The sequence below is a fragment of the Zingiber officinale genome, chromosome 11A (assembly GCF_018446385.1).
Source record: "Zingiber officinale cultivar Zhangliang chromosome 11A, Zo_v1.1, whole genome shotgun sequence".
Classification (NCBI taxonomy): domain Eukaryota; kingdom Viridiplantae; phylum Streptophyta; class Magnoliopsida; order Zingiberales; family Zingiberaceae; genus Zingiber; species Zingiber officinale.
In genome coordinates this window covers 4,690,271-4,711,843 of record NC_056006.1, presented here as the reverse complement: position 1 = coordinate 4,711,843, position 21,573 = coordinate 4,690,271, and the positions used below count along the sequence as shown (strand labels likewise).

Below are 21,573 nucleotides of genomic sequence, written 5' to 3'. Positions count from 1 at the left end.
TTGGTCTAAAAAAAAAAAATGGACTAGAGAATGGTCTATTTTCAATTACGGTCGTAATTGTAATCCGGTTGTAATTAGTTGCAATCTCTTTTTGGGTTCATCATCCCGATCAGATTTTAGTTTGGGTCGGAGCGGACAGCCAGAGTTCGTCCGAAGACCACCTCCTGCTCAGCGTCTGACAACCTGGACACTTACCTACTTCCGCAACCTCCGGACGGCTTCCGACAGTTCACTCCGACCCAAACTATAATCTGGTGAGGACGATGAACCCAGAAAGGAATCACAACCAATTACGACCAGATCATAATTGTGATTCAACTGTAATTGAGAGTGAATCATCCCCTGATTTACTTTTTTATGAACCAAGAGATCCGATGAAAAACCAGAGTTGGTCCATACATTTGTAGTCCAGATGATCCTTCCTGGCTCTGCACCACCCCACAAGCCAACAGTTATGTGCTAGTTGTTGGCTCAGAATCGGTGAGTAGCAGCAGGATGCAGCGAACAAAAAATAAAACAACGAAAGAAGAAATTGCCTCACTTCTGTTCTCAAAAGAAACACACAGCACTAAAAAAAACGCACAGTGAAAAAAACGTAAGAAAATCTTTACTGTTATGGAATTATCAATTACAGCTTCGAGGGCCTCTTTAAATACGCCACAAAACAAGACTTATTCCACTACTTATCCCATTAAAATAGGAATTAAAATAGGAAGACTAATTCAATGTTTATCCCATAGGAAAGGCTAAGATAGGAGAGATTAACGTGGCTAACTTAATTATGTCGAGGATTAAATTCTCACATTACCCCTCCTAATCCTGACATGACTCTAAGTCTCGGATGCCGAGTAGTTGTCGCATAGTAGCTAACTTCACTCCTGGCAATGCTTTAGTTAAAACATCCGCTCGTTGTTCTCCGGTATTAACGAACTCAACCACAATTTGTCCCTTCTCAACACATTCTCTGATAAAGTGAAACCTTGTGTCTATATGTTTGCTTCGACCATGGAATACCGGATTCTTCATGAGTGTTATAGCAGATTTGTTGTCAACAAACAAAGTTACCGGCTTTGGCTTTTCACCGGTTAATTCGCTAGTAAGACTCCTCAACCACAAAGCATGACAGGCCGCAGTTGTGGCTGCCATGAATTCTGCCTCACAAGATGAAAGCGCCACTGTCTTCTGCTTCTGTGAATTCCAGGACACCAAGCTTTCATTAAAATAGAAAGTCATTCCACTTGTGCTTTTCCTCCCATCGAGATCACCGGCTAAATCACTGTCCGAGTAGCCGAATATACTAATTTCCGGGGGTCCCTTTATGTAAGCAAGTCCAAAATGGATTGTACCTTTCAAATACCTGAGAATCTGTTTGACCACTTTGTGATGCATGGTTGTAGGCCTTTCCATGTATCTGCTCGTCATCCCGACAGGATATGACAAGTTTGGTCGTGTGTGTAGCAAATATCTCAGGCAACCAATGACGCGTCTGTACTCTGTGGCATCAACTGGAGTCCCTTCCAAGTCTTTATGCAGTTATGTCTTGGGTTCCATCGGATGTTTTGTGGCATTACAATCTGTCATCTTGAATTGAGACAGAATTTTCTTAGCATAAGTTGATTGTCTAAGTAAAATTCGGCTCTTCTGTTGTTCCACTTCAATCCCTAAGTAGTAGGAGAGAAGACCCAAATCACTCATCTCAAATTCTGTCATCATTTGTTGCTTGAACTTGTTGATTCTTCCTGTGTTACTTCCTGTCACGATGAGATCGTCGACATACACTCCAACAAGTATACTTGTTTCTCCTTCACCTCTTGTATATACTGTATGTTCTTGAATACATTTTTTGAAGCCGAGCTCTACCAGACTCCTGTTCATCCGCATGTTCCAAGCTCGTGGAGCCTGTCGCAGTCTATAGAGGGCCTTGAATAACCTGTACACCTTATGTTTCTAATTTTGTACCTCAAACCCTTCCGGTTGAGAGACGTATATTTTTTCTTCTAACTCTCCGTTAAGGAATGTTGACTTCACATCTAGATGGTGTACCTCCCAGCTTCGATTCCCTGCAAGTGCAAGAATGACTCGAATAGTATCAAGTCTAGCGACCGGTGCAAATACCTCTTCAAAGTCGATGCCTTGTCTTTGTACATAGCCTTTAGCAACTAATCTTGCTTTATGCTTAACAACTTTCCCAGCTGAATCTTTCTTCAGTTTGTACACCCACTTTAGGCCAATAGGTTTGTGGCCTAATGGGAGCTCAGTTAGGGTCTAGGTCTTGTTCATCTCAATAGTTTCCAGTTCTTCCTTCATTGCTTCGTACCAGCAAGCCTCGGTTGCAGCCTCTTGGTAACAGGTTGGCTCTTCAGACATCATCAGCATTACCTCATTCTCTTCTTCATCAATACCAACCACTTCCTCAGTGTTGGCATAGATATCAGCAATGGATCTAAAACGGACCGGTCCTTCATAAGACTCAGGTGAGTTTGTTATCGAAGGCGAGGAAGCTGTATGGGTGTTCGATGATGGTGTAGATGGACTTGACGCTGCTGGCGATGTTGTGACGTCTTCTGTTCCTGCCTCAATGTCTGCTACAACAATCACCTCGTCGGTGTCGAGTACATCCTCCACCATAAACTCCGGTAGGTTTTCTTCATGGTTAGCACCTGCAGTCCATGTCCATTCACTATTTTCTTGAAATACTACATCTCTACTTACTTGTAGCTTGTCATGCCTTGGATCAAATAGACGATGAGCTTTGCAGCCTTCCTCGACACCTAAGTATACCATAGGTGAACTTCTGTCGTCAAGTTTCTTCAGGTGAGGGGTTGTATTTTTCACGTATGCAACACAACCGAATACTTTCAAGTGGGCGAGATGTGGTTTTCTCCCCATCCAGGCTTCAAATGGGGTACGGTCTCCTAGTGCCTTAGTTGGGAGACGATTTAGCAGATAGACAGCATGCCTAACTGCCTCTCCCCAGAACCTTGCCGGCATATGTGTACCCTTGAGGAGAGATCTTGCCATGGCCATCACAGTGCGGTTACGGCGCTCCACAACGCCATTCTGTTGGGGTGTGTAGGGAGCCGTAAGGTGCCGCTCGATTCCTTCATTTTCACAGAATCGAGTGAACTCTGTGGATAGAAATTCACCACCACGGTCTGTCCGAAGTGTTTTGATCTTGTACTCAGTCGTGTTCTCCGTCACGGACTTGAATTTCTTGAATGCTTGGAATGCATCTTTCTTTGCTGCCAATACAAATACCCACATCCATCTTGTACAATCATCAACAATCAACAGGAAATATTTGTTACCAGCCAGTGTACTTGGTGAAATTGGCCCGCAAATATCAGCATGGAGAAGTTCCAACGGCTTCGTCGCTCTAAAGTTAGCTTGGTGCGGGAATGGCGACCTTCCATGTTTAGCGACCACACATACCTCGCAAAGCTTGTTCGGCTGAGGCAATAGTGGCACATCAACCGCCAACTTCTTCTCCCCCAACAGCTTCAAGTCATGGAAATTGACATGTCCAAGCCTTGCATGCCATAACCAGGTCGGATCTTCTAGGCTTGCTAGGAGACAGATTTGCTTGAATGTCTTCAAGGTTATCTTGTACAAGCGATTTTGCGTTCGCTTTACCAGCATCAAGAGCTTCCCGCTTCTATCAATTATCTTCATGGCATCTCCTTCCATGTGCACCTCGTTCCCAGTTTCTGTCAATTGACCAAAACTTATGATATTACTACAAAGTCTCGGAATGTAGTATACCTCGTGGAGAGCCTTCTGATCGCCGTTCTTGCATTCGAACACAACCGTTCCCTTGCCCATGATCTCAATGGTTGATCCATCGCCAAACCTCACCCTCCCGATGATGGTTTCATCCAACTTTTGAAATTTCTCACGATGGCCAGTCATGTGGTTGCTGGCACCATTGTCAAGGTACAAGACGTCCTTATCTTCTTTCTTAACGCCTCGGTACATCTCCGGTGGCAACCTCTCTTCACTGAGTAGAATGGTATCCTGTCGCTCACGCCTAGCGTCAGACTCCTCGTGGGACACGGTCATCATCAGTGTCGGCTCTTCATCGGTGGCACAAGTGAGGTGAGCCTCATCATCACGCTGCTTGTTGTAGCATTCGGACGCATAATGCCTCATTTTCTCGCAATTGAAACATTTTATATGTCTCTTGTCTCCAGTGCCACTGTTGTTGCCGCTAGTCCCTCCTGCACTGTCTTGGCGTTGCGTACCACGGCCACGACCGCACCCTCACCCACGTCCACGCCATTTGCCACGACTAGGGCTGCTGGACCCACGCCCCTTTCCTCCTGACGAAGTGTCCACGTTGCTCCCCTTCTGTCGCATTTGCCATTCGGCATGAGTTAATAGGAGCTCACCTTCAGTGCCGTTGGTGTTGCTGCGTAGTCGTAGCGTTCGTTCTTCGTACGCCTTCAGTCGTCCTATAGCCTCCTCAAATGGTATAGACTCAAGGTCGTAGAATTGCTCAATACCAGCAACAATAGGAAAGAATTTATCAGGGACAGAATCGAGCAATTTTTTTACCAACGAGGAATCTTCAAGCGTGGCACCAAGGGTGGAGAACTTGCTGCTTAGGGCACTGAGTTTGCCAGCAAACTCATCAATCGTTTCGGTTTCTTTCATCCGGAGAGCGTCAAACTCGCTCTTCAATGTTTGTACACGTGCCTTCTTCACCCGATCACTACCAAGATACCTCGTCTTGAGGCTGTCCCAGACTTCCTTCGTCGTCTTCTTTGTTGCGATCTGGAGAAGGATGTCTTCGGGGACACACTGCAGGATGTATGCACGTGCCTTTTTGTCCTTCTTTGCAACCACCTGGGCTCCTTCCGCTGGCTCCACCGCCTCCCAGACTCCCTGGGCATCAAGGATCGCCTCTGTCTTTATTGCCCACACAGTATAATTGTGAGGACTTAGCATCGGATAGGGAAATGGCACTCCGCCGTTCTCCTTTACTGGGATGCTCGACATTTTATGGAATCGTAGATTCTTGGATGTCTTATACTACCAACGCTCTGATACCAAGTGTTGGCTCAGAATCAGTGAGTAGCAGCAGGATGCAGCGAACAAAAAATAAAACAATGAAAGAAGAAGTTGCCTCACTTCTGTTCTCAAAAGAAACACACAGCACTCAAAAAAAAACACACAGTGAAAAAAACGTAAGAAAATCTTTACTGTTATGGAATTATCAATTACAGCTTCGAGGGCCTCTTTAAATACACCACAAAACAAGACTTATTCCACTACTTATCCCATTAAAATAGGAATTAAAATAGGAAGACTAATTCAATGTTTATCCCATAGGAAAGGCTAAGATAGGAGAGATTAACGTGGCTAACTTAATTATGTCGAGGATTAAATTCTCACACTAGTGAGTTTGTCGCCCTCTTCAGAGGCTTCTCCGCCATCCGGGTTCTATCCAACTCCTTAATATCGGTGCATATCCTGAACGGGGATAGAGAAGTAGACAATTCGTGCCGCCACCTGATTCTCCAAATTGCTGCCACCGCCTCCCTACTTCGGTCCGTCTCCTTCTTCTTCACCTACCAAGAAGCCAATTCTCCGGTGGATATCCTTTCAAAACGCTGCCATCCCGACGACAAAGAATGGATTTCTGACGATAGCATGGCCGGCGACTACCCTGAAAAATTCCAGTATTTGCTCTGCATCGACGCCTTCAACATATTCCACCAGAGGAAGTCCAAGTAGCAGCTCCCACCGCCGGGGCTGACTTCCGGTGATATGAAAACATGTCCCGATAGATATCTATTGCTGAAACATTTGTTCAAATTTTGTGATGTTTGCTTTTTATAGCATAAAACTCCATATGTAACTTTCCATCTTAGGCTGAATCATTGTTCCTTGTGAATTTGTTCCTGGAGAATTTCTACCTTATTATATTTTTTTTATGTTTTGAATATTTTGTGGAATGGTTGATGATTACTAATTCTAATTCTGGTTGATTGTCAAATAATCTGATTTTGAAATTAGGAAGTCAAATATAGTCAATTTGTTTAATTTTGTTTAATAAGATAATCAGAGTTAAGTTAAACCTAAAATGAATCAAAACATCGAAATGGTTATTAAGCCTAGTTTGATTTTTTTTAATGAACTCTTTAAGTTTGATTTGAATTTTATTTATTTAAATACTATCTAACATTCAATTATATATGATTTAGAAATTTTTATATTTTAACTATTGAATTTGATAATATATGCTTATTTATTGATTTTTAAATTGATTTTTTTGTTATTTATCAATATTATTAATAAGAATTTATTGATGAAAATATGATTCACAAATTAATTCATTCTTGAATGTTATTAATTAACGTTCATAATTTATGTTTATGAATATTAACAAACTAAAAATATATGTGTTTAAATTGAATTTAATAAATTATTCAAATTTATTAATATTTGATTCCTTTATAGTCCGGTTTGAAATTTTATTTATCAATAAATCTTACATGACATTTGCTAGATTTAGTCATTAAATTTAATTTGTATTGCTAGATACAATCCATTAAACAATTGTTTAGATTCAATTGTTCCATATTAGTTTATTATCTTTTGATTTATTTTTGGTAATCTTAGTATCCAGTTTGTTACTAATTCTAGAGGTGATGAGCTCATCCTATATAAATTTTACACTAGTCAACAGAATAAATTGGGAAGTATTTATGGAGACTTATTCAAACAGCCAATATTTTTAGAATTGTTATCTCACTAAAGAAAAAAAAAAAATCTTACATTGGTGGAGAAGGATGGAGGCATCGTGTTTGTACCTAACTGACATTATTACCCCGAGACCATTTATTATCCTTTTATGACTAAACTAGTATGAGTTATTAAACTAGTATGAGTTATTAGATCATCATTAAATTATCTTGAATGATAAAAAAACTACTATCTAGTTTTTTTAAAAAAAAAAATTAGGTAACAAATAATATTTTTTTATTTTAGTTAACAAATAATACGATGATATTAATTATCATTAGTTACGTTGTTTTGTTAACACTCAAGTAATAATAATTAGGTAGTTGAGAAAAACCTAGTTGTTAATTATTATCATTAAAAAGTTAACAGAGTATATTAAGAGTATTAAATGGGTAGGTTTATATTAGTTAATTAATCATTAATTTATCCAAACAATTTCTTCCAAATTTTTGAATAATTAAAATGATTTATGCATTTTAAATAACCAAATTAAACTATTTGGAAATGGATAGATTTTACTAATAAATGTGTAAATGAAGATTAGCCTAACAAAATGAGACAATTCAGACGGGTGTTTGTGCAAGGACGGATTCATGATTTTAAATTTAGGAAGACTATTTTATGTACTTGGAGGCACAGATGAAGAAAGGAAAGAAGTCCACATATACGAGAAAAAAGACAAGGAAAGTAAAACAGCAGCGTTTACACTGTCACAACAAGATTACGATTTACGAAGATAGATACATATGTATAAAAAAAATAATTTAAGGGATAAAATTCTCAAACCGTATGATAAATCATATAAATATCATGAGTTTTAATCCTCAACAGTTGAAGTAAACTCACCAAGCAATCTACTCTCATGCCTCATAACCAACACTGCATGAACATATGACACTCGATGTGGTGCATTCACATTTGCATGCAATCAAACATAATCCGCACGTGGCTAGATGTCGGGCCTTCATCTTTCTACCACCACCCTTGTAATATCTTCCAAAAATTTGATACAACTCTTCAAAGGATTTGAAGTTGTACTTGATCTCCAACCATCTCTTCACCTTGCACCAAAGTTTACAAACCACCGGGCATTCAAAGAAGAGATGTTGATTTGATTCTTCTTGTTGTTGGCACATGACACAATCCTTGTTTGGCTCATACTCCATTCTATCCTTGGTTCTCAAGCTCCCATGAGCTAGCATCCATAGTGTGAAGCGATGCTTTGGCATGATTTCCGGTCTTCACACCATAGATTTCCATGCTACTTCCGACCCCCTTGGCATGAAGAAATTGTATGCATTTTTAACTCCATTTTCTACCCCAACAAATCAATCCATCATCCTCATATTTGCACTTCCAACGTCACTTGAGATTCTCACGATCTTGTTCCAAATTTCTATAAGCCTCTTGATCAAAGGGGAGTCCGAAGCCTTGCTTTCCCATACCCAAAAATCTGCACTTTTTATATAATGATGGTGTACCCAATTTATCCATAAAGAATTTGTTTTGGACTTGATATTCCATGAGATTTTGCTCAACAAAGTCTCATTCCATGCAAGTAGGTCTCTAAGGCCATACCCCCCATCTTGCATTGGTAGACAAATTTTTTCCAAGATATAGGAGGGCATTTGGAAGACCAAACAAACATACGACAGAGTGCTTTAATCTTATCTACAACTCCACTAGGAATTGAAAGCATTAAAGGTCAAAAACATTCCATTCCTTGTAGAACCGTACCTATCAATTCCAAACTTCCGGCATATGACAAAGTATGTTTGGGCCAAGAATTTATCTTTCTTGTGATTACCTCTAGGAGCGGTCCATAATTAGCAATTCTCAATTTTCCACCGCCAATGGAATGCCCAAATATCAAAAAGGGAAAGAACCTTCCTGAAAACCCAAAAGATCAAGAATTTGGGCCTTCATTCTTACTTCTACACCGGCCATGAAAATCTACGTTTTTTATGGATTTGTCTTTAGTCCCAAAGCCTTTCTAAAGGAATCCAAACAATCTGCTAAGTGTTGTGTAGAAGATGTATCTGCTCAGCAAAATAACATAAGATCATCCGCATAAACAAGGTGAGTGATGCCCACCTCCTTGCACATTGGGTGGAGTGAAAAGATGGCAATCTAGAGGTAGCTTTGAGTTTTCTTGATAATACCTCAATACATAATCCAAACAATAAGGGAGAGAGGGGATCCCCTTGCCTAAGTCCTCTTTGCCCACTGAAGAAGCCATAAACTCCACTATTGAGAGAGATTGAGTAAGAGACCGTTGTGACACATTCCTGGATCCAATTGTAATATCGTTGGAGAAAACCAAAACCAACGAAGCAGTTCTTGAGTCAAAAGCTTTTTCCAAATCAACTTTGATCATGCATCTAAGAGAAACCTTTTTCCTTGCATATTTCCGAAGCAATTCTTGAGTCAAGTATATGTTGTCACATATAGAACACCCCTTTATAAACGCTACTTGAGCCGGATCCAATAAGAAATCTATAACTTCCGATAATCGTCCAGCAAGTATCTTTGAAATAACTTTGTAGAAGACATTGCAACATGAAATTGGTCTATAGTCCACTACCCCCACCGCATGGTCCCCTTTCGACACAAGTGATATTAAGGAGTGGTTCCATTGCTTTAGTAGTTTGCCACTTTGAAAGAATTCCTGCACAGCTGCAATAAAATCGTTACCAATAATATCCCAAGATGAGGTAAAGAACTTCGAACTGTAGTCATCCAGACCCGGGGCTTTTCCACACCCAATATCATGCAAAGCGGCTTTTATTTCTTCTAGCATTACCGACTTGCTTAGGTTCACGATTTGCCCCAAGGTGAGCCCGGTGATCTCATTGCTGTCCAAAAATGTGCACGCCTCTTTTTTACCAAATAAGCCATGAAAGTAGTCAACAAACTCCTCCACAACTTCACTTGTACTTGTGGGTTGGTCCCCATTGTGTTTCTTGAGTGTGATAATTGCATTCCTCTTGTTGTTCCTCTTTGCCACGTCATGGAAAAATTTTGTGTATTTATCCGCACTCTTCAAGTATGCATTCTTAGCCCTTTGTTGATAGAATTGTCTTTCCGCTTCGGCTAATAAATTTGTTTTCTTCCTTATGTGAGTGTACTCTATAGGAGTTGGGCCACCATCTAGAATGCTCCCTTGGACCTCTTCTAATTCTTCTTTTGCTCTCTTTGCCTTCTCTGAGATGTGCCCAAAGATGTTCTTGTTTAGCTCCCTCAAGCACCTTTTCAAGCGGAACATCTTTGCCTTGAGAATATATTGAGCATTTCCTTATATAGGGGCTGCCCATGAGTCCTTCACAATCTTCTCAAAGTCTGCATGCAATGCCCACATGTTGATAAATTTAAAAGCTCTATTCAGAGGCCGGTCATTGGGCAAGGTGTGCACAATAGTACATGAATGGTCCGAGAGATACTCCGGTGTCGTAAACTCCGCATATGCATCAAAATCTGCCATCAACCAAAAAGAATTAACCAAAGCTCTATCTATCTTGTAAGAAATGTTACCATTATGCCATGTAAAGCGGCATCCAATGGAACGGAAATCCACCAATCCACAAGCTTGTGTAAAAATCTATATATCTCTCATCTCATGATTTATGACCGGGGAATCACCTTTCTTTTCATCAATAAACAAGAATGAGCTGAAATCACCCATAATCATCCAACCATCAGTAATATTATCTCCCAAATCTACAAGTGTCTCCCATAAAGGTCTTCTTGTGACACTTGGATGAAGGTCATAGACAAAAATCACAAAGAAGCTTCTACTAGAGATACGACATCAAATATGGCAATGTATATATTGATTTGTTGTCATAACAATATCCAGATCAACCTTATGTAAATCCCAAAGAAGTAGTATGCGACCATAATTAGATAAATGGAAATTATGTGCATGCCCCATACCTGAGAACCTCCTTTGTAATATAGGACTTAGTGAGTATTTCTTGAGTTTTGTTTCCATTAACGTCATAACTTGAATGTCTTTTTGCTGAAGGAGATGTTGCACCCCTTCGTGCTTTAGGGGCTTGTGAAAATCCCTAATATTCAAAGAGGCAATCTCCATTTATGACCATTGCAGGGCTGCTCACACCCGTTGTCTTGTATCAATCGTCAGTGGTGGATCCAAGAATTCAAGTATGGAGGGGCAGATCACGATAAACAAGGGGCGGTATCCTCCATCTCCATCGGTGGAACCCTATAATACTAGGGGTTCCATCGCCGGTACTAGATGATGTAGCAGTACTACTAGTCGTATCCCCACTCATAGATGATGTAGCAGTAGGCAATGAGGAAGATGTTAATGCCTCCGATACCGTATGAATAATCTCATTTGCTGCCCTATCTTCTTATGATGCTGTGGAGGAAGAAGTAGAGGAGGAGGATGAACTCCCTTCACTTGAAGTTGCTGGCTGCTGGACCACTTTCGGTGGTTGCACTTGCTCGATTTCTCTAGGCACCTCTTCATTGGTTTCCACCTCTTGAGGGGGTTGTTGTTGTGACATTTGGCCCTCTCCTTATTGGGCTTCATTCTCACAATTGGGAGGAATTATATCCATCGGTATAGGGTTGTTCACAACGATAATTGCAAGCTCTTATTGATCAACCAGCACCTCAACATTTGGCCCTTTTTGCGTTGGTCGCCATTGTTGCCTTGTATGGTTTCCATATCTCGTTGTTGTCCTCCCATGACCTCTAGTTGATTGAGATCTTGGCCTCCCATATCCTTGCACATTTGGATCAGTTTGGGGGTTGTTTCATTGTTGCCCAACTGGTGTAGTCTTTCCTCGGTAATTCTTCCATTGATGACCCAATTGGTTGCATGTTTGGCAAAAATCCGGGACCATTTCATATATGATTTTCAAATCCACTTGAACACCAGTAGGTAGGGTGATGAGTACTTCATGAACACGTTCACCAATAGCCGGAATCTCCAGTATAAGCCTTGCATACTCCATCTTTGCCCGGATGACGACCCATGAAGCAACCAACCAAACAAAACTCCATTGCATCCTCCACGTTGTCCATGTCTTCAAAACAGAAGGCTAATCTTTCTTCCTTTGCTTCGTACTGATCTAGATTCATAGCAAACTTAGTTTTGTGATTGTTTTTGAAGAGTTCAGCCCAATCTTGCTTCTTTGGTGGTTGATCAGTGCTCTCCTTGTTCACAACATTATTCCTTCGTTCCGGCAAGGTGTTAGGCGTCGGAACTCCTTGTTCTTGCATCTCTGGCAAGGTCTCCACCTCCTCCACCGGTGGAGGAGGTGGTGGAGGAGTTCCTTGGGTGTGAGGTTGCTGGAGAGGAGTTCCTTCTTGCTGTGGCATGGCCACATCATCAGCCACACAGACCACATCCTCCATGCCATCAAAATCCGGTTGGTCCACATGTTCAAGTGACTTTGCCACATGAGATGCTTCATTTGTCACCTCATCTTGGTTGGTCACCTCACTAGTTGACTTTTGACGTGAATACCTCTTGCTCTTCCCCTTTCCCTTAGCCATGCAAGGAGAGGAAAACAGTTGAATGTTGGAATTGCTTCACCTCACAATTTGCCCAATGAGAGCCCTTGTATGTGTTGCCTTTGACCAAACTTCCAATGAGTAGGCAGCCTCCACACCTCCCCCAACCACTTGGCAGCACAGGAGTGGAGGGAGGGCCGGCCCCGGCCGGAGAAGATGACCGGCGCCGGAGCAGTTCACCGGAAGTTCGCAGGAATACACAAAAACTGCCAAAAGACACTAGGTTGAGGGAAAAAACCACTATATGCACACTTACCTTGCTGGTTGGTCCTCAAAACAACCACAAGAAAGTCCCCCCACAGGTCGTGAAAGACACCCACAGCGAGAACGAGCCCTCATCCTATCGGTGAGGAGAAAGGAAACCTCCGTCGGTCATGATGGAGGGTTGTCCATGCAAACAAACTACCAGAGCACCAAGAATCTTAGAGAGAAGTTGGAGCTTCTCTCACTAAACCTCCCGGCCCTCACTGAGAGCTCTTTAACAAGGTTGCGACTCACGAGCACCTCAACGATGACCTCACAATGGGTTGCAAGGTCGGACCTCACCCGCGACCTCAGACAAGGTCCCAGGGTAGGACCTTGCACATGGTGAGATGATCTTGTCTGAGAGCCCACTGCAAGAAGATAAGATTTCAGAGTCCTATTTTAAAAATAGAATTAAAATTTATTTTAAATTTTAGCAAATCAAAAAATAAATTTATACTTAAATAAAATATAATATATATAAAAATATATTTGAGATGGAATTTAAAATGAACTAAAAATAATTTATAAAATAATTTTTTATAAATAAAAATAAATAGAATTCAAAATATAATTTTACAGGAAATTTTATTTGTAAAAAAAAATCTGTTTATAAAATTTTAAATAAAATAAATTCTGTTTTAAATTTATATAAATTTTAAACAGAAGTAAATTTCATTTCAATTTATATAAATTAGAAAGGAATTTGTTAAATAATTCTTATTTTATTTTAATAAATTAAAACCATATTCTATATATTAAATCTTATTTTCTTACATGTATTTACCGGTTTGTTATTGTTGTATCTTCCCCGCAGGGAGGACAGCTCTACTCTCTCTCAACATGTATCGGAACACACTCCTACGTTGTTCAACCCACGAGTACCCTTTTTTTAAAATTATTTTTAATTATTTTTTATATTTAATATTACAACTCAATTATTAAATTTGTAAAATCTGATTGACATAAATCACTAAAATTAATTTGAGTGAAACTCATATTCTCTTGATAATATTTAAATTAATAGATGACATATAGTAGCTTCTTCATAAAAATTCTAAACTTTTTAGAATTTATTAAATCTTCACCTAGAAAGAAGTAGGTGAACATAATCCAACTCATATTTAAATAAATTGTCATAGCTTCGACATAAATAATGAATTTTGGATAAATTCAAATTTATCATATAATTTTTTGCCACATTTAAAAACTTATCATATAATCCTAAAATTAATTAATAACATCAAAATAACTTTAAAATTATCATCTAAATATTAAAATAATCCTAAAATTATCATCTAACCGTTGAGGTCAATAAAGAAAAAAATAAATTGGACTCAAAGATTTAAAGTCTGAAGGCAAAAAGAGTAAAAAGGTATCACCACCTAAGTCAAACTGACAAAAGTAAACATGGTGATGTCTAATAAAATTGTCTGAAGGCAAGAAGAATAAAAAGGTATCACCACCTAAGTCAAACTGACAAAAGTAAACATGGTGATGTCTAATAAAATTGGAAGGATATCAAAAAAAAAAGGTACTAATTAATAAGTCAAGAGAGAGACAAAAGACTCCTTGAGTCTATTAGGATATTAAATGGATAAACAAGATAAAAAAAGGAACTTAAGTGATAGAAAAAACACTTGTGAAACTATACTAAATACATACGAGAGGGCAATGTCTATATAAGGCCCTCCCAAAAAGTAGCTTTCTTCTATATTTGTGGACTATCCTTCTATGCATAAACAAGCCACATAAAATTTAGGTGATTAAAATAAAATATGATTTTATATCACAATAGATAGTTCGTATAAATCTAGACCTAGGAGACCACATAAACAAAAACTTACAATAAACTTAAGTTATATATCTAGAAAAAACTAATCTATCTAGAGTATAAAAAGCAGAAGGAAGAATCCGCCAATCGACAATTGATGTCAAACAGATGAAGAATTTCACTTTCACACAAGACTCAATTGAATTTGTTAAATATCGCTTTTGTCATTTGCAATGCTTTTCTTGTGTTTAAACTTATATAACAATATTGACTCAATTGAATTTGTTAAACATCACTCTTGTTATTTGCAATGCTTTTCTTGTGTTTAAACTTATATAACAATATTAGCTAAAGAGGAAAAGGAGTACCAAATGACAATGACTCAAGAATCGTCAGAGCAAAAGCCGATGAGAACACTAGCACGGAGGAGAGAATTGTCAGAGCAAGAAACGGCGGAGTAGAATCACCGCAGCAAATCAAGTTTCATACATAGGAGAAGGGTATAATTAGGTTTTTCTACGTATTTTTGTGACAAAACTTAAGAGTTTAGCAGCGAATTTAATTCGTCACTAATATATTTGCGACGAATTATCAATAATTCGTCGCTAATATATTTGCGACGAATTATCAATAATTCATCGCAAATCATTTTTTTGTGACAAATTGTAAAAATTCATCGCAAATAGTTTATTTTTGCGGCAATTTAATATTTCGCCGCTAACACCATATTTTAGCTATGAAATATTAATTTGTCATTAATTTTTATCACTATTTTAATGATTTTTTGTAGTAATCTCACATTTCTAAAGTAATTACATTTCGGACTATATCTCTCATTTGCTGATATAACATACATACTTTATTATGTAGGAATCACTATATGATTAAATAACATAATCTTAAGTAGATAATCAAAATTACAATAGTCTTCAACCAAACATGTTCTAAAGGTAAAATCCAATTAGTTTAACCCCTAAGGGCGGATCTACATTATGACATGAGGGGGACCACGACCCCCCAAAATTTTTAAATAGCATAATTTTATAGAGAATTTTTAAAATTTTATTAGTATATATATTACTTTACCCCAATTTAAAATGTATGTATAATTGGTCTAATGATAAGTTTTGTTTTTATTTTAACACACCTCTTGTTCAAATCTTTGTAGGATTGGATTTTAATTTTTTTTTCTCTATTATTTTTCACATTTCAACTAAATATACATTATGCATTTAAAAGTTTGAAGAGATCATTATAAGTTTAATAATTATTTTCGTCATTTAGTATATAATCCTCCAAATCTAAAATCCTAAATTCACCTCTATTAATCCTAAAAATAAAAAAAATAAAAATATTATCAAACACTCTAAATATATTTAATTTTTTTACTTAAATATTAGATTAACACCATTTACGGTAATAGGTTTTTTAAAAGGAATGATTTAGTGTGAAAAAAAATAACGAGAATGTCATTATTTTATTGTTTCGGTGAAGAAAAAAAATTGTTTATGTTTCTTTTCCCCTATAATTTGTATAATGTTTCTTTTATGCCTCGATGTGTCAGCCCTCATGAGAACTGCAATCACAAGTTTGTGGTGTGCTACAACCCACTACAACTATAACATGGATCAGTCTCTGCATGTAATCCTAATTTCTTCTGTTTTCCTACTATTTACACCAGCCGCCACTGCCACGGACGCGCACGGGCAACTAAATCGGAGCGACCTGCCGCCTCCTTGGTCACACGTGCAACCAAATCGCCCGCCAATCGCTACCCGGCATAGATGAGGAGATATCTTTTGTCCATATTTTTATATATTGAGAGATGAATCATATGAAATTATAATAAGATCGTAACGACGATTCGATCATAATTCATTATGATTTTTCTTTAAATTCATCATCTCCTAGATTATAATTTGGATCAGATAAGTGTGCGAAGGTCACCTGAAGTCCATCTCGCTTCGACTATCCGTCCTGATCCAAACTATAACCTGGGGAAAAATGAATTCAAAAAGAGATCATAATCAATTATGACCAGATCACTATCACAATTCGACCAAAATTCTATGTGATCCATCCCTTTGATATGGACCAAGAGAATTTGATCTCATATAAATTATATCCTGATCCTACGTAAATCCAGCCCTAATGTCATGGACATCCCTCTGAATGATCACGTGGTGTCTTGAGCTCGAGCTCATGCTCGAGCTTAGTTAGAATAAAAATAGAAGTTATTTTAGAGTAATTTTTTATGTTGTAAATCAAACAATTACAACTGTTTGATTTTTTATTAAATTTTAATATTTTATCTAATACTTACAGTTATTTTTTGATGGTACTAAATTGTTCAATGTTTATATAAATAAATAAAAATAATATATTATATATATAATCGGGCTTGATAGGGCTTGACAAGCCCTTAAGATAGTATTAAGTGAGCTCGTAGTGATGCGGTGATAAAAGAAAGCTCCACTAATGGGTCCAAGTAGAAGACGAGTAGCAGATGTGGAGGTTAAATCAGAGTAGTCAAAGACCCAACTCATGAAGGCTGAAGCAAACCACTTGAGTCAGATAGTATTAAGTGAGCTCGTAGTGATGCGGTGATAAAAGAAAGCTCCACTAATGGGTCCAAGTAGAAGACGAGTAGAAGATGTGGAGGTTAAATCAGAGTAGTCAAAGACCCAACTCATGAAGGCTGAAGCAAACCACTTGAGTCGAGCGATGCGTCGCATGTTTGACCGAGCGTGACCATTCGGTTGGCCGAAACCATGTCCAAACGGTCGCTTTGGGAAAGTCCACGATTAAGACTTATAGTCGAGCAACAATTCTACCGGACCGATATCCTCGAACGGGAGACATGGTCGATCGGACAAAGAGCAATCTTCCGACAACAATATAACTGAACGGAAAGTAGGACAATGGCTCATTGCATTAAACTCGAACGGGGACTATCTGGCCGCGGAGCGACCAATCGGCCGCATGTGAACCTAGTGACTATTTTATCATATCTTTTTGGGAGTTTATGTTACTGATAGGAGAGTATGTCGAGCAAACAAATCGTATTTTAAAAACTTCCAAACAATCACATCATAGAGTCGCGTGGCTGCTGAAGGAACGGTATCAGAGACATTTTTTTATTTGTCTTTTTCTATTACGCTTAGAAAAACATGTCTACACTTTACGGTGCATCCACAAACACTTCATTTTCTATATACTCTTGCTACAGTTCATTTTTTTTACTCGTCGAAAACTGACTTGAATGTTAGAGAACTATCGTCGAAACCCTTTCCCTATCCGGCACTAACTACTTTGTATTGCAGGTTTCATTTTTCCAATTTTATTTTATTTTTGAAAACTGAAAAAAAAACTTGAATGAAAAAAACTTGTCGTTATTTTTATAATTTAATAAATAAATTATTTTAAATTTATAAATAAGTTTTTGTTGCTTTTTTTTTTAAATGTGTTAGAAAAAATTTTAGGAAAAAAAAGACGTGTTTGACAAGTACATAAGACACTAACAATAAAAAAAACAGGGTTTCATTTCCATTTTTTAAGAATTTAAAATCGTTAAATAAACTATATATATATATATATTCGACAAATACCTGAGGCAGTGAGGTTTCCGTTTTTCCTTCCTTTTTGGGCCGTGACTGGAGTGGAGAGAGCGAGGTTTTCCTTGGAAGATTATGGAGTGCTATCCTCTTCCTACTCCTCCGCCAGAGCTGACGGGCCGCCGTCCTCCACCACGGCCGACTGCTCGAAATCTTCCTCCTCGTCTTTCGCATTCCGCGCCACCCCATAATCCAACCGTGATGTGCCGGTGGATTCCCCCGCCCGCCGGAGAAATCTCGATCAACTGCGACGCCTCCGTCCGCGACGACCGCATCGGGCTCGGGTGCATCGCTCGCAGCCACATCGGCGCAGTGCTGTTCGCCGTGGCTGCAGCGCACAGAAACAGAGGCCGTAACTCCGTGGTCTACCATGAATTGGAAGCCGTTCTCAGAGGTCTACGAGAAGCCCTCCTCAGAGGATTCTCCGCCGTCAGGGTTTTCTCCGACTCCTTAATGTCGGTGCAGATCCTCAACGGGGACAGAGAAGCAGACGGTTCGTGCCACGGCCTGATTCTCCAGATCGCCGCTGCCGCCTCTATGCTTTCATCCGTCTCCTTCTCCTTCACTTACCGAGAAGCCAACTCGCCGGCAGATTTCCTCTCGAAGCACTGCCACCCCGATGACGAGGAATGGGTGTCCGACGACAGCATGGCCAGCGACTACCCTGAAGAATTCCAGTATTTGCTTTGCATCGACGCCTTCGGCATATTCCACCTGAGGAAGCCCAAGTAGCAGCTCACACCGCCGGTGCGGCCGTCCAAAAAGATATCTACGATATTGTTAATCTGTACCATAAAACTCCTGTGTACTGTAACAGCCCATCTAAGCTGAAACATTTGTTCTTGTTATCGATGAATCCTTAAACTATTGTTTAGATTCAATTGTTCCTATTAGTTTCTTATCCTTTTATCACTAAACTAGTATAAGTTATTAGATCATCATTATATTCTCTTGATAGTTAAACTTATAAATGATAAAAAGGATTATTTAATCTTTTTTATTTTAGTTAACAAATATTAAGATCATGTTAATTATCATTAGTTGTTTTATTAACACCCAATTAATAATAATTAGGTAGTTGAAAAAACCCGTTAATTAATCATTTGACTAGCAGTTAATTATCATTGTTTTATTAAACTAATCATTGCTAACATTTAAAATCAACTGAGAATATTGAGAGTATTTAATAGGTTTATATTAGTTAATTAATCATTAATTTATCCAAACAATTTCTTCCTAATTTTTTGAATAATTAAAATGATTTGTAAATTTTAAAGGGTAAAAGTGTCTTTTTTCCAAAATCATCCAAGTCAGAACCGATACCTCGCTTTGAATTTTTAACACCCCACTTTATTTAACCTTTATAATTATCTAATTACTCTCAAGTTGTCGTAGCTACAGTTTAATTAATTTCTATAGGTTAGTTAGAGTCCTAGAGTCAATCATTTGATGATTGTATGGACTCATATATATCATATTCTTATATATTAATAAAGACATTTGTTTGGTTATTATACTTATTTGTATTACTGCCAAATAGACTAAGTATAATAGCGTCCTTCAGTAGAAAGTTTATACCTATATCAATCGATTAGTTGAATCGATAGTGAGATGATATATGGAACACTACTCTAAATCATTCCTAGTCGAGTATTAACATTCAGGGACAATGTTAATACAATAAGACTAGCATGTAGGTCAGCTCGATGACTTGATCTCACAAGTCATAGATATAGAGATATCAAGCTGACACATGGGTATGCATTAGAGAATGCATACTGAATGACCCGCCATGAGAAAGTTGTTGGTGCAACATCCCTCAGGTCAAGGTTGACCTGGTTGACCAAGCTTGAGTCTTGGTTTGGGTTTCGATGTTTGACAATGCAAGGTTGATTGAAGAAGAGTCAAGTAGGTCAAGGATGACCGAATACTTGACTGGGATGTTAAAGGATGAAAGACAGTGAGGAAGGTAGGAGGAAAATCCTGGTGAGTGAAGCCAGGTGAAAGACCTAGTGAGTGAAGCTAGGCAATTGGGAAGTCCTAGTGAGTGAAGCTAGGCAATTGGGAAAGTCCTGGTAAGTGAAGCCAGGCAAGAGAAATCCAGATGGATTAAGGTTGACCAGACATCTGGTGAGAGTCCAAGTAGGTCAAAGGGATTGACCGGATACTTGGCACGAGAAAGAAAAGTCCAAGTAGGTCTTAGGGAGTGACCGGATACTTGGCAAGAAGAGAAAAGTCCAAGTGGGTCAAAGGGATTGACCAGACACTTGGTGAGAGAGTCCTAGCTGGTCAAGGGTGACCGGATGCTAGGTCTTATGTACCAACAAGTCATGGTTGACTAGATGTTGGTTTAGGGGGCTTTGGACTTGGTTTTGGGCAAAAACCAAGATTTGGATTGATCAGCCGATTGATCCAGCAGGTTTGGATTGATCCGTGGATTGATCAAGCAGGTTTGGATTGATCCGTGGATCGATCCAGCAGATCTGGATCGATCAGTGGATCGATCCAGAAGATCTGGATCGATCGGCCGATCGATCTGAGTCCCCGCGAACAGAACCCCTCTGGATCGATCGGTGGATCGATCCAGAGGTTCCAATCAATCAGTGGATCGATTGGGACGCTGCTGCTTCGCGCGATAAGCGCTGGATCGATCCAGGCATTTTTCCAGAGCACAGAGGCGCTCTGGATCGATCCGTGGATCGATCCAAAGCCTCCCCGATCGATTGGGAGCATTCCAATCGATCGGGATTCGACCGTTAGCGTCGATTTAAGCTGCAGGCGTTCATTTCCTTCGGCATCTCTTCACCGATTCATTCCAGATTCATCAAAGCTCCTCCCCAACACTCTCTAAGCTCCTCACCGCCAGTTCTTAAAGGTTCTTGGAGGTTCATCCAAGTCAAGAGGCGAGTTGCAATGAGAAGAAGAAGAAGCTAGGGTTTTTACTGCATCTCTTGTAAGCTTTTGCTTATTCTTTACTACCCTTTCTTCTACTTGGATTGAGAGTCTTGTAGGGCTTCTCCGCCTTCGGTAGTTACCGAAAAGGAGTGTTTATTAGTGGAGGTGTGTGTGTGTGCGTGGATCCTTGGACTAGTCACCTCTTGTGAGGTGGATACCAAGTAAAATCCTATTGTTAGCATTGTTGTAGTTTGTTTCTTTGTATTCCGCTGCGCATCACTTTGAAGAAACAAGCAACGAAGCACGACGAGCACACGCGAAGCTATTCACCCCCCCTCCCCCCCCCCTCTAGCTACTTTTCGGTCCTACCAAGAATCATGGATCGTTATATGAGTGTCATATACTTTCTCATGTGGCTATTAGTATGACTATTAGTCCTTAGACCTGAAGTCACCATGGATCCCTACATAAGGAGTTATGTACTTTGGTTTCGTCAAACGTCACCCGTAACTGGGTGGACTATAAAGGCGATTACTGGGTATATAGCGAATTATGTAGAGGGATGTGAGTGATGTAGATGGGATCTATCTCTCCCATATGACGGGAGCGACATCGGTATTCTTGATAGAGTGAGACCACTAAGTGCATGGCTATGCCCAAATTAGTCAACATTAGATGTTGAGCTCATTTGATCGAGTGAGTCTACTTGGAGTTCAAGATTTAGATTAATTAGAGGATGACATGGTCTATGCC

The 21,573-nt window shown here is 39.2% G+C and overlaps 1 protein-coding gene across 1 annotated transcript; it reads right to left on the bottom strand.

The window, feature by feature from the left end:
* Positions 1–4,260: 4,260 nt before the first annotated feature.
* On the bottom strand, positions 4,261–4,998 carry LOC122032853. Its single transcript, XM_042592170.1, has one exon. It carries the CDS (start codon positions 4,996–4,998, stop codon positions 4,261–4,263), a length of 738 nt encoding a protein of 245 aa, XP_042448104.1.
* Positions 4,999–21,573: the final 16,575 nt, after the last annotated feature.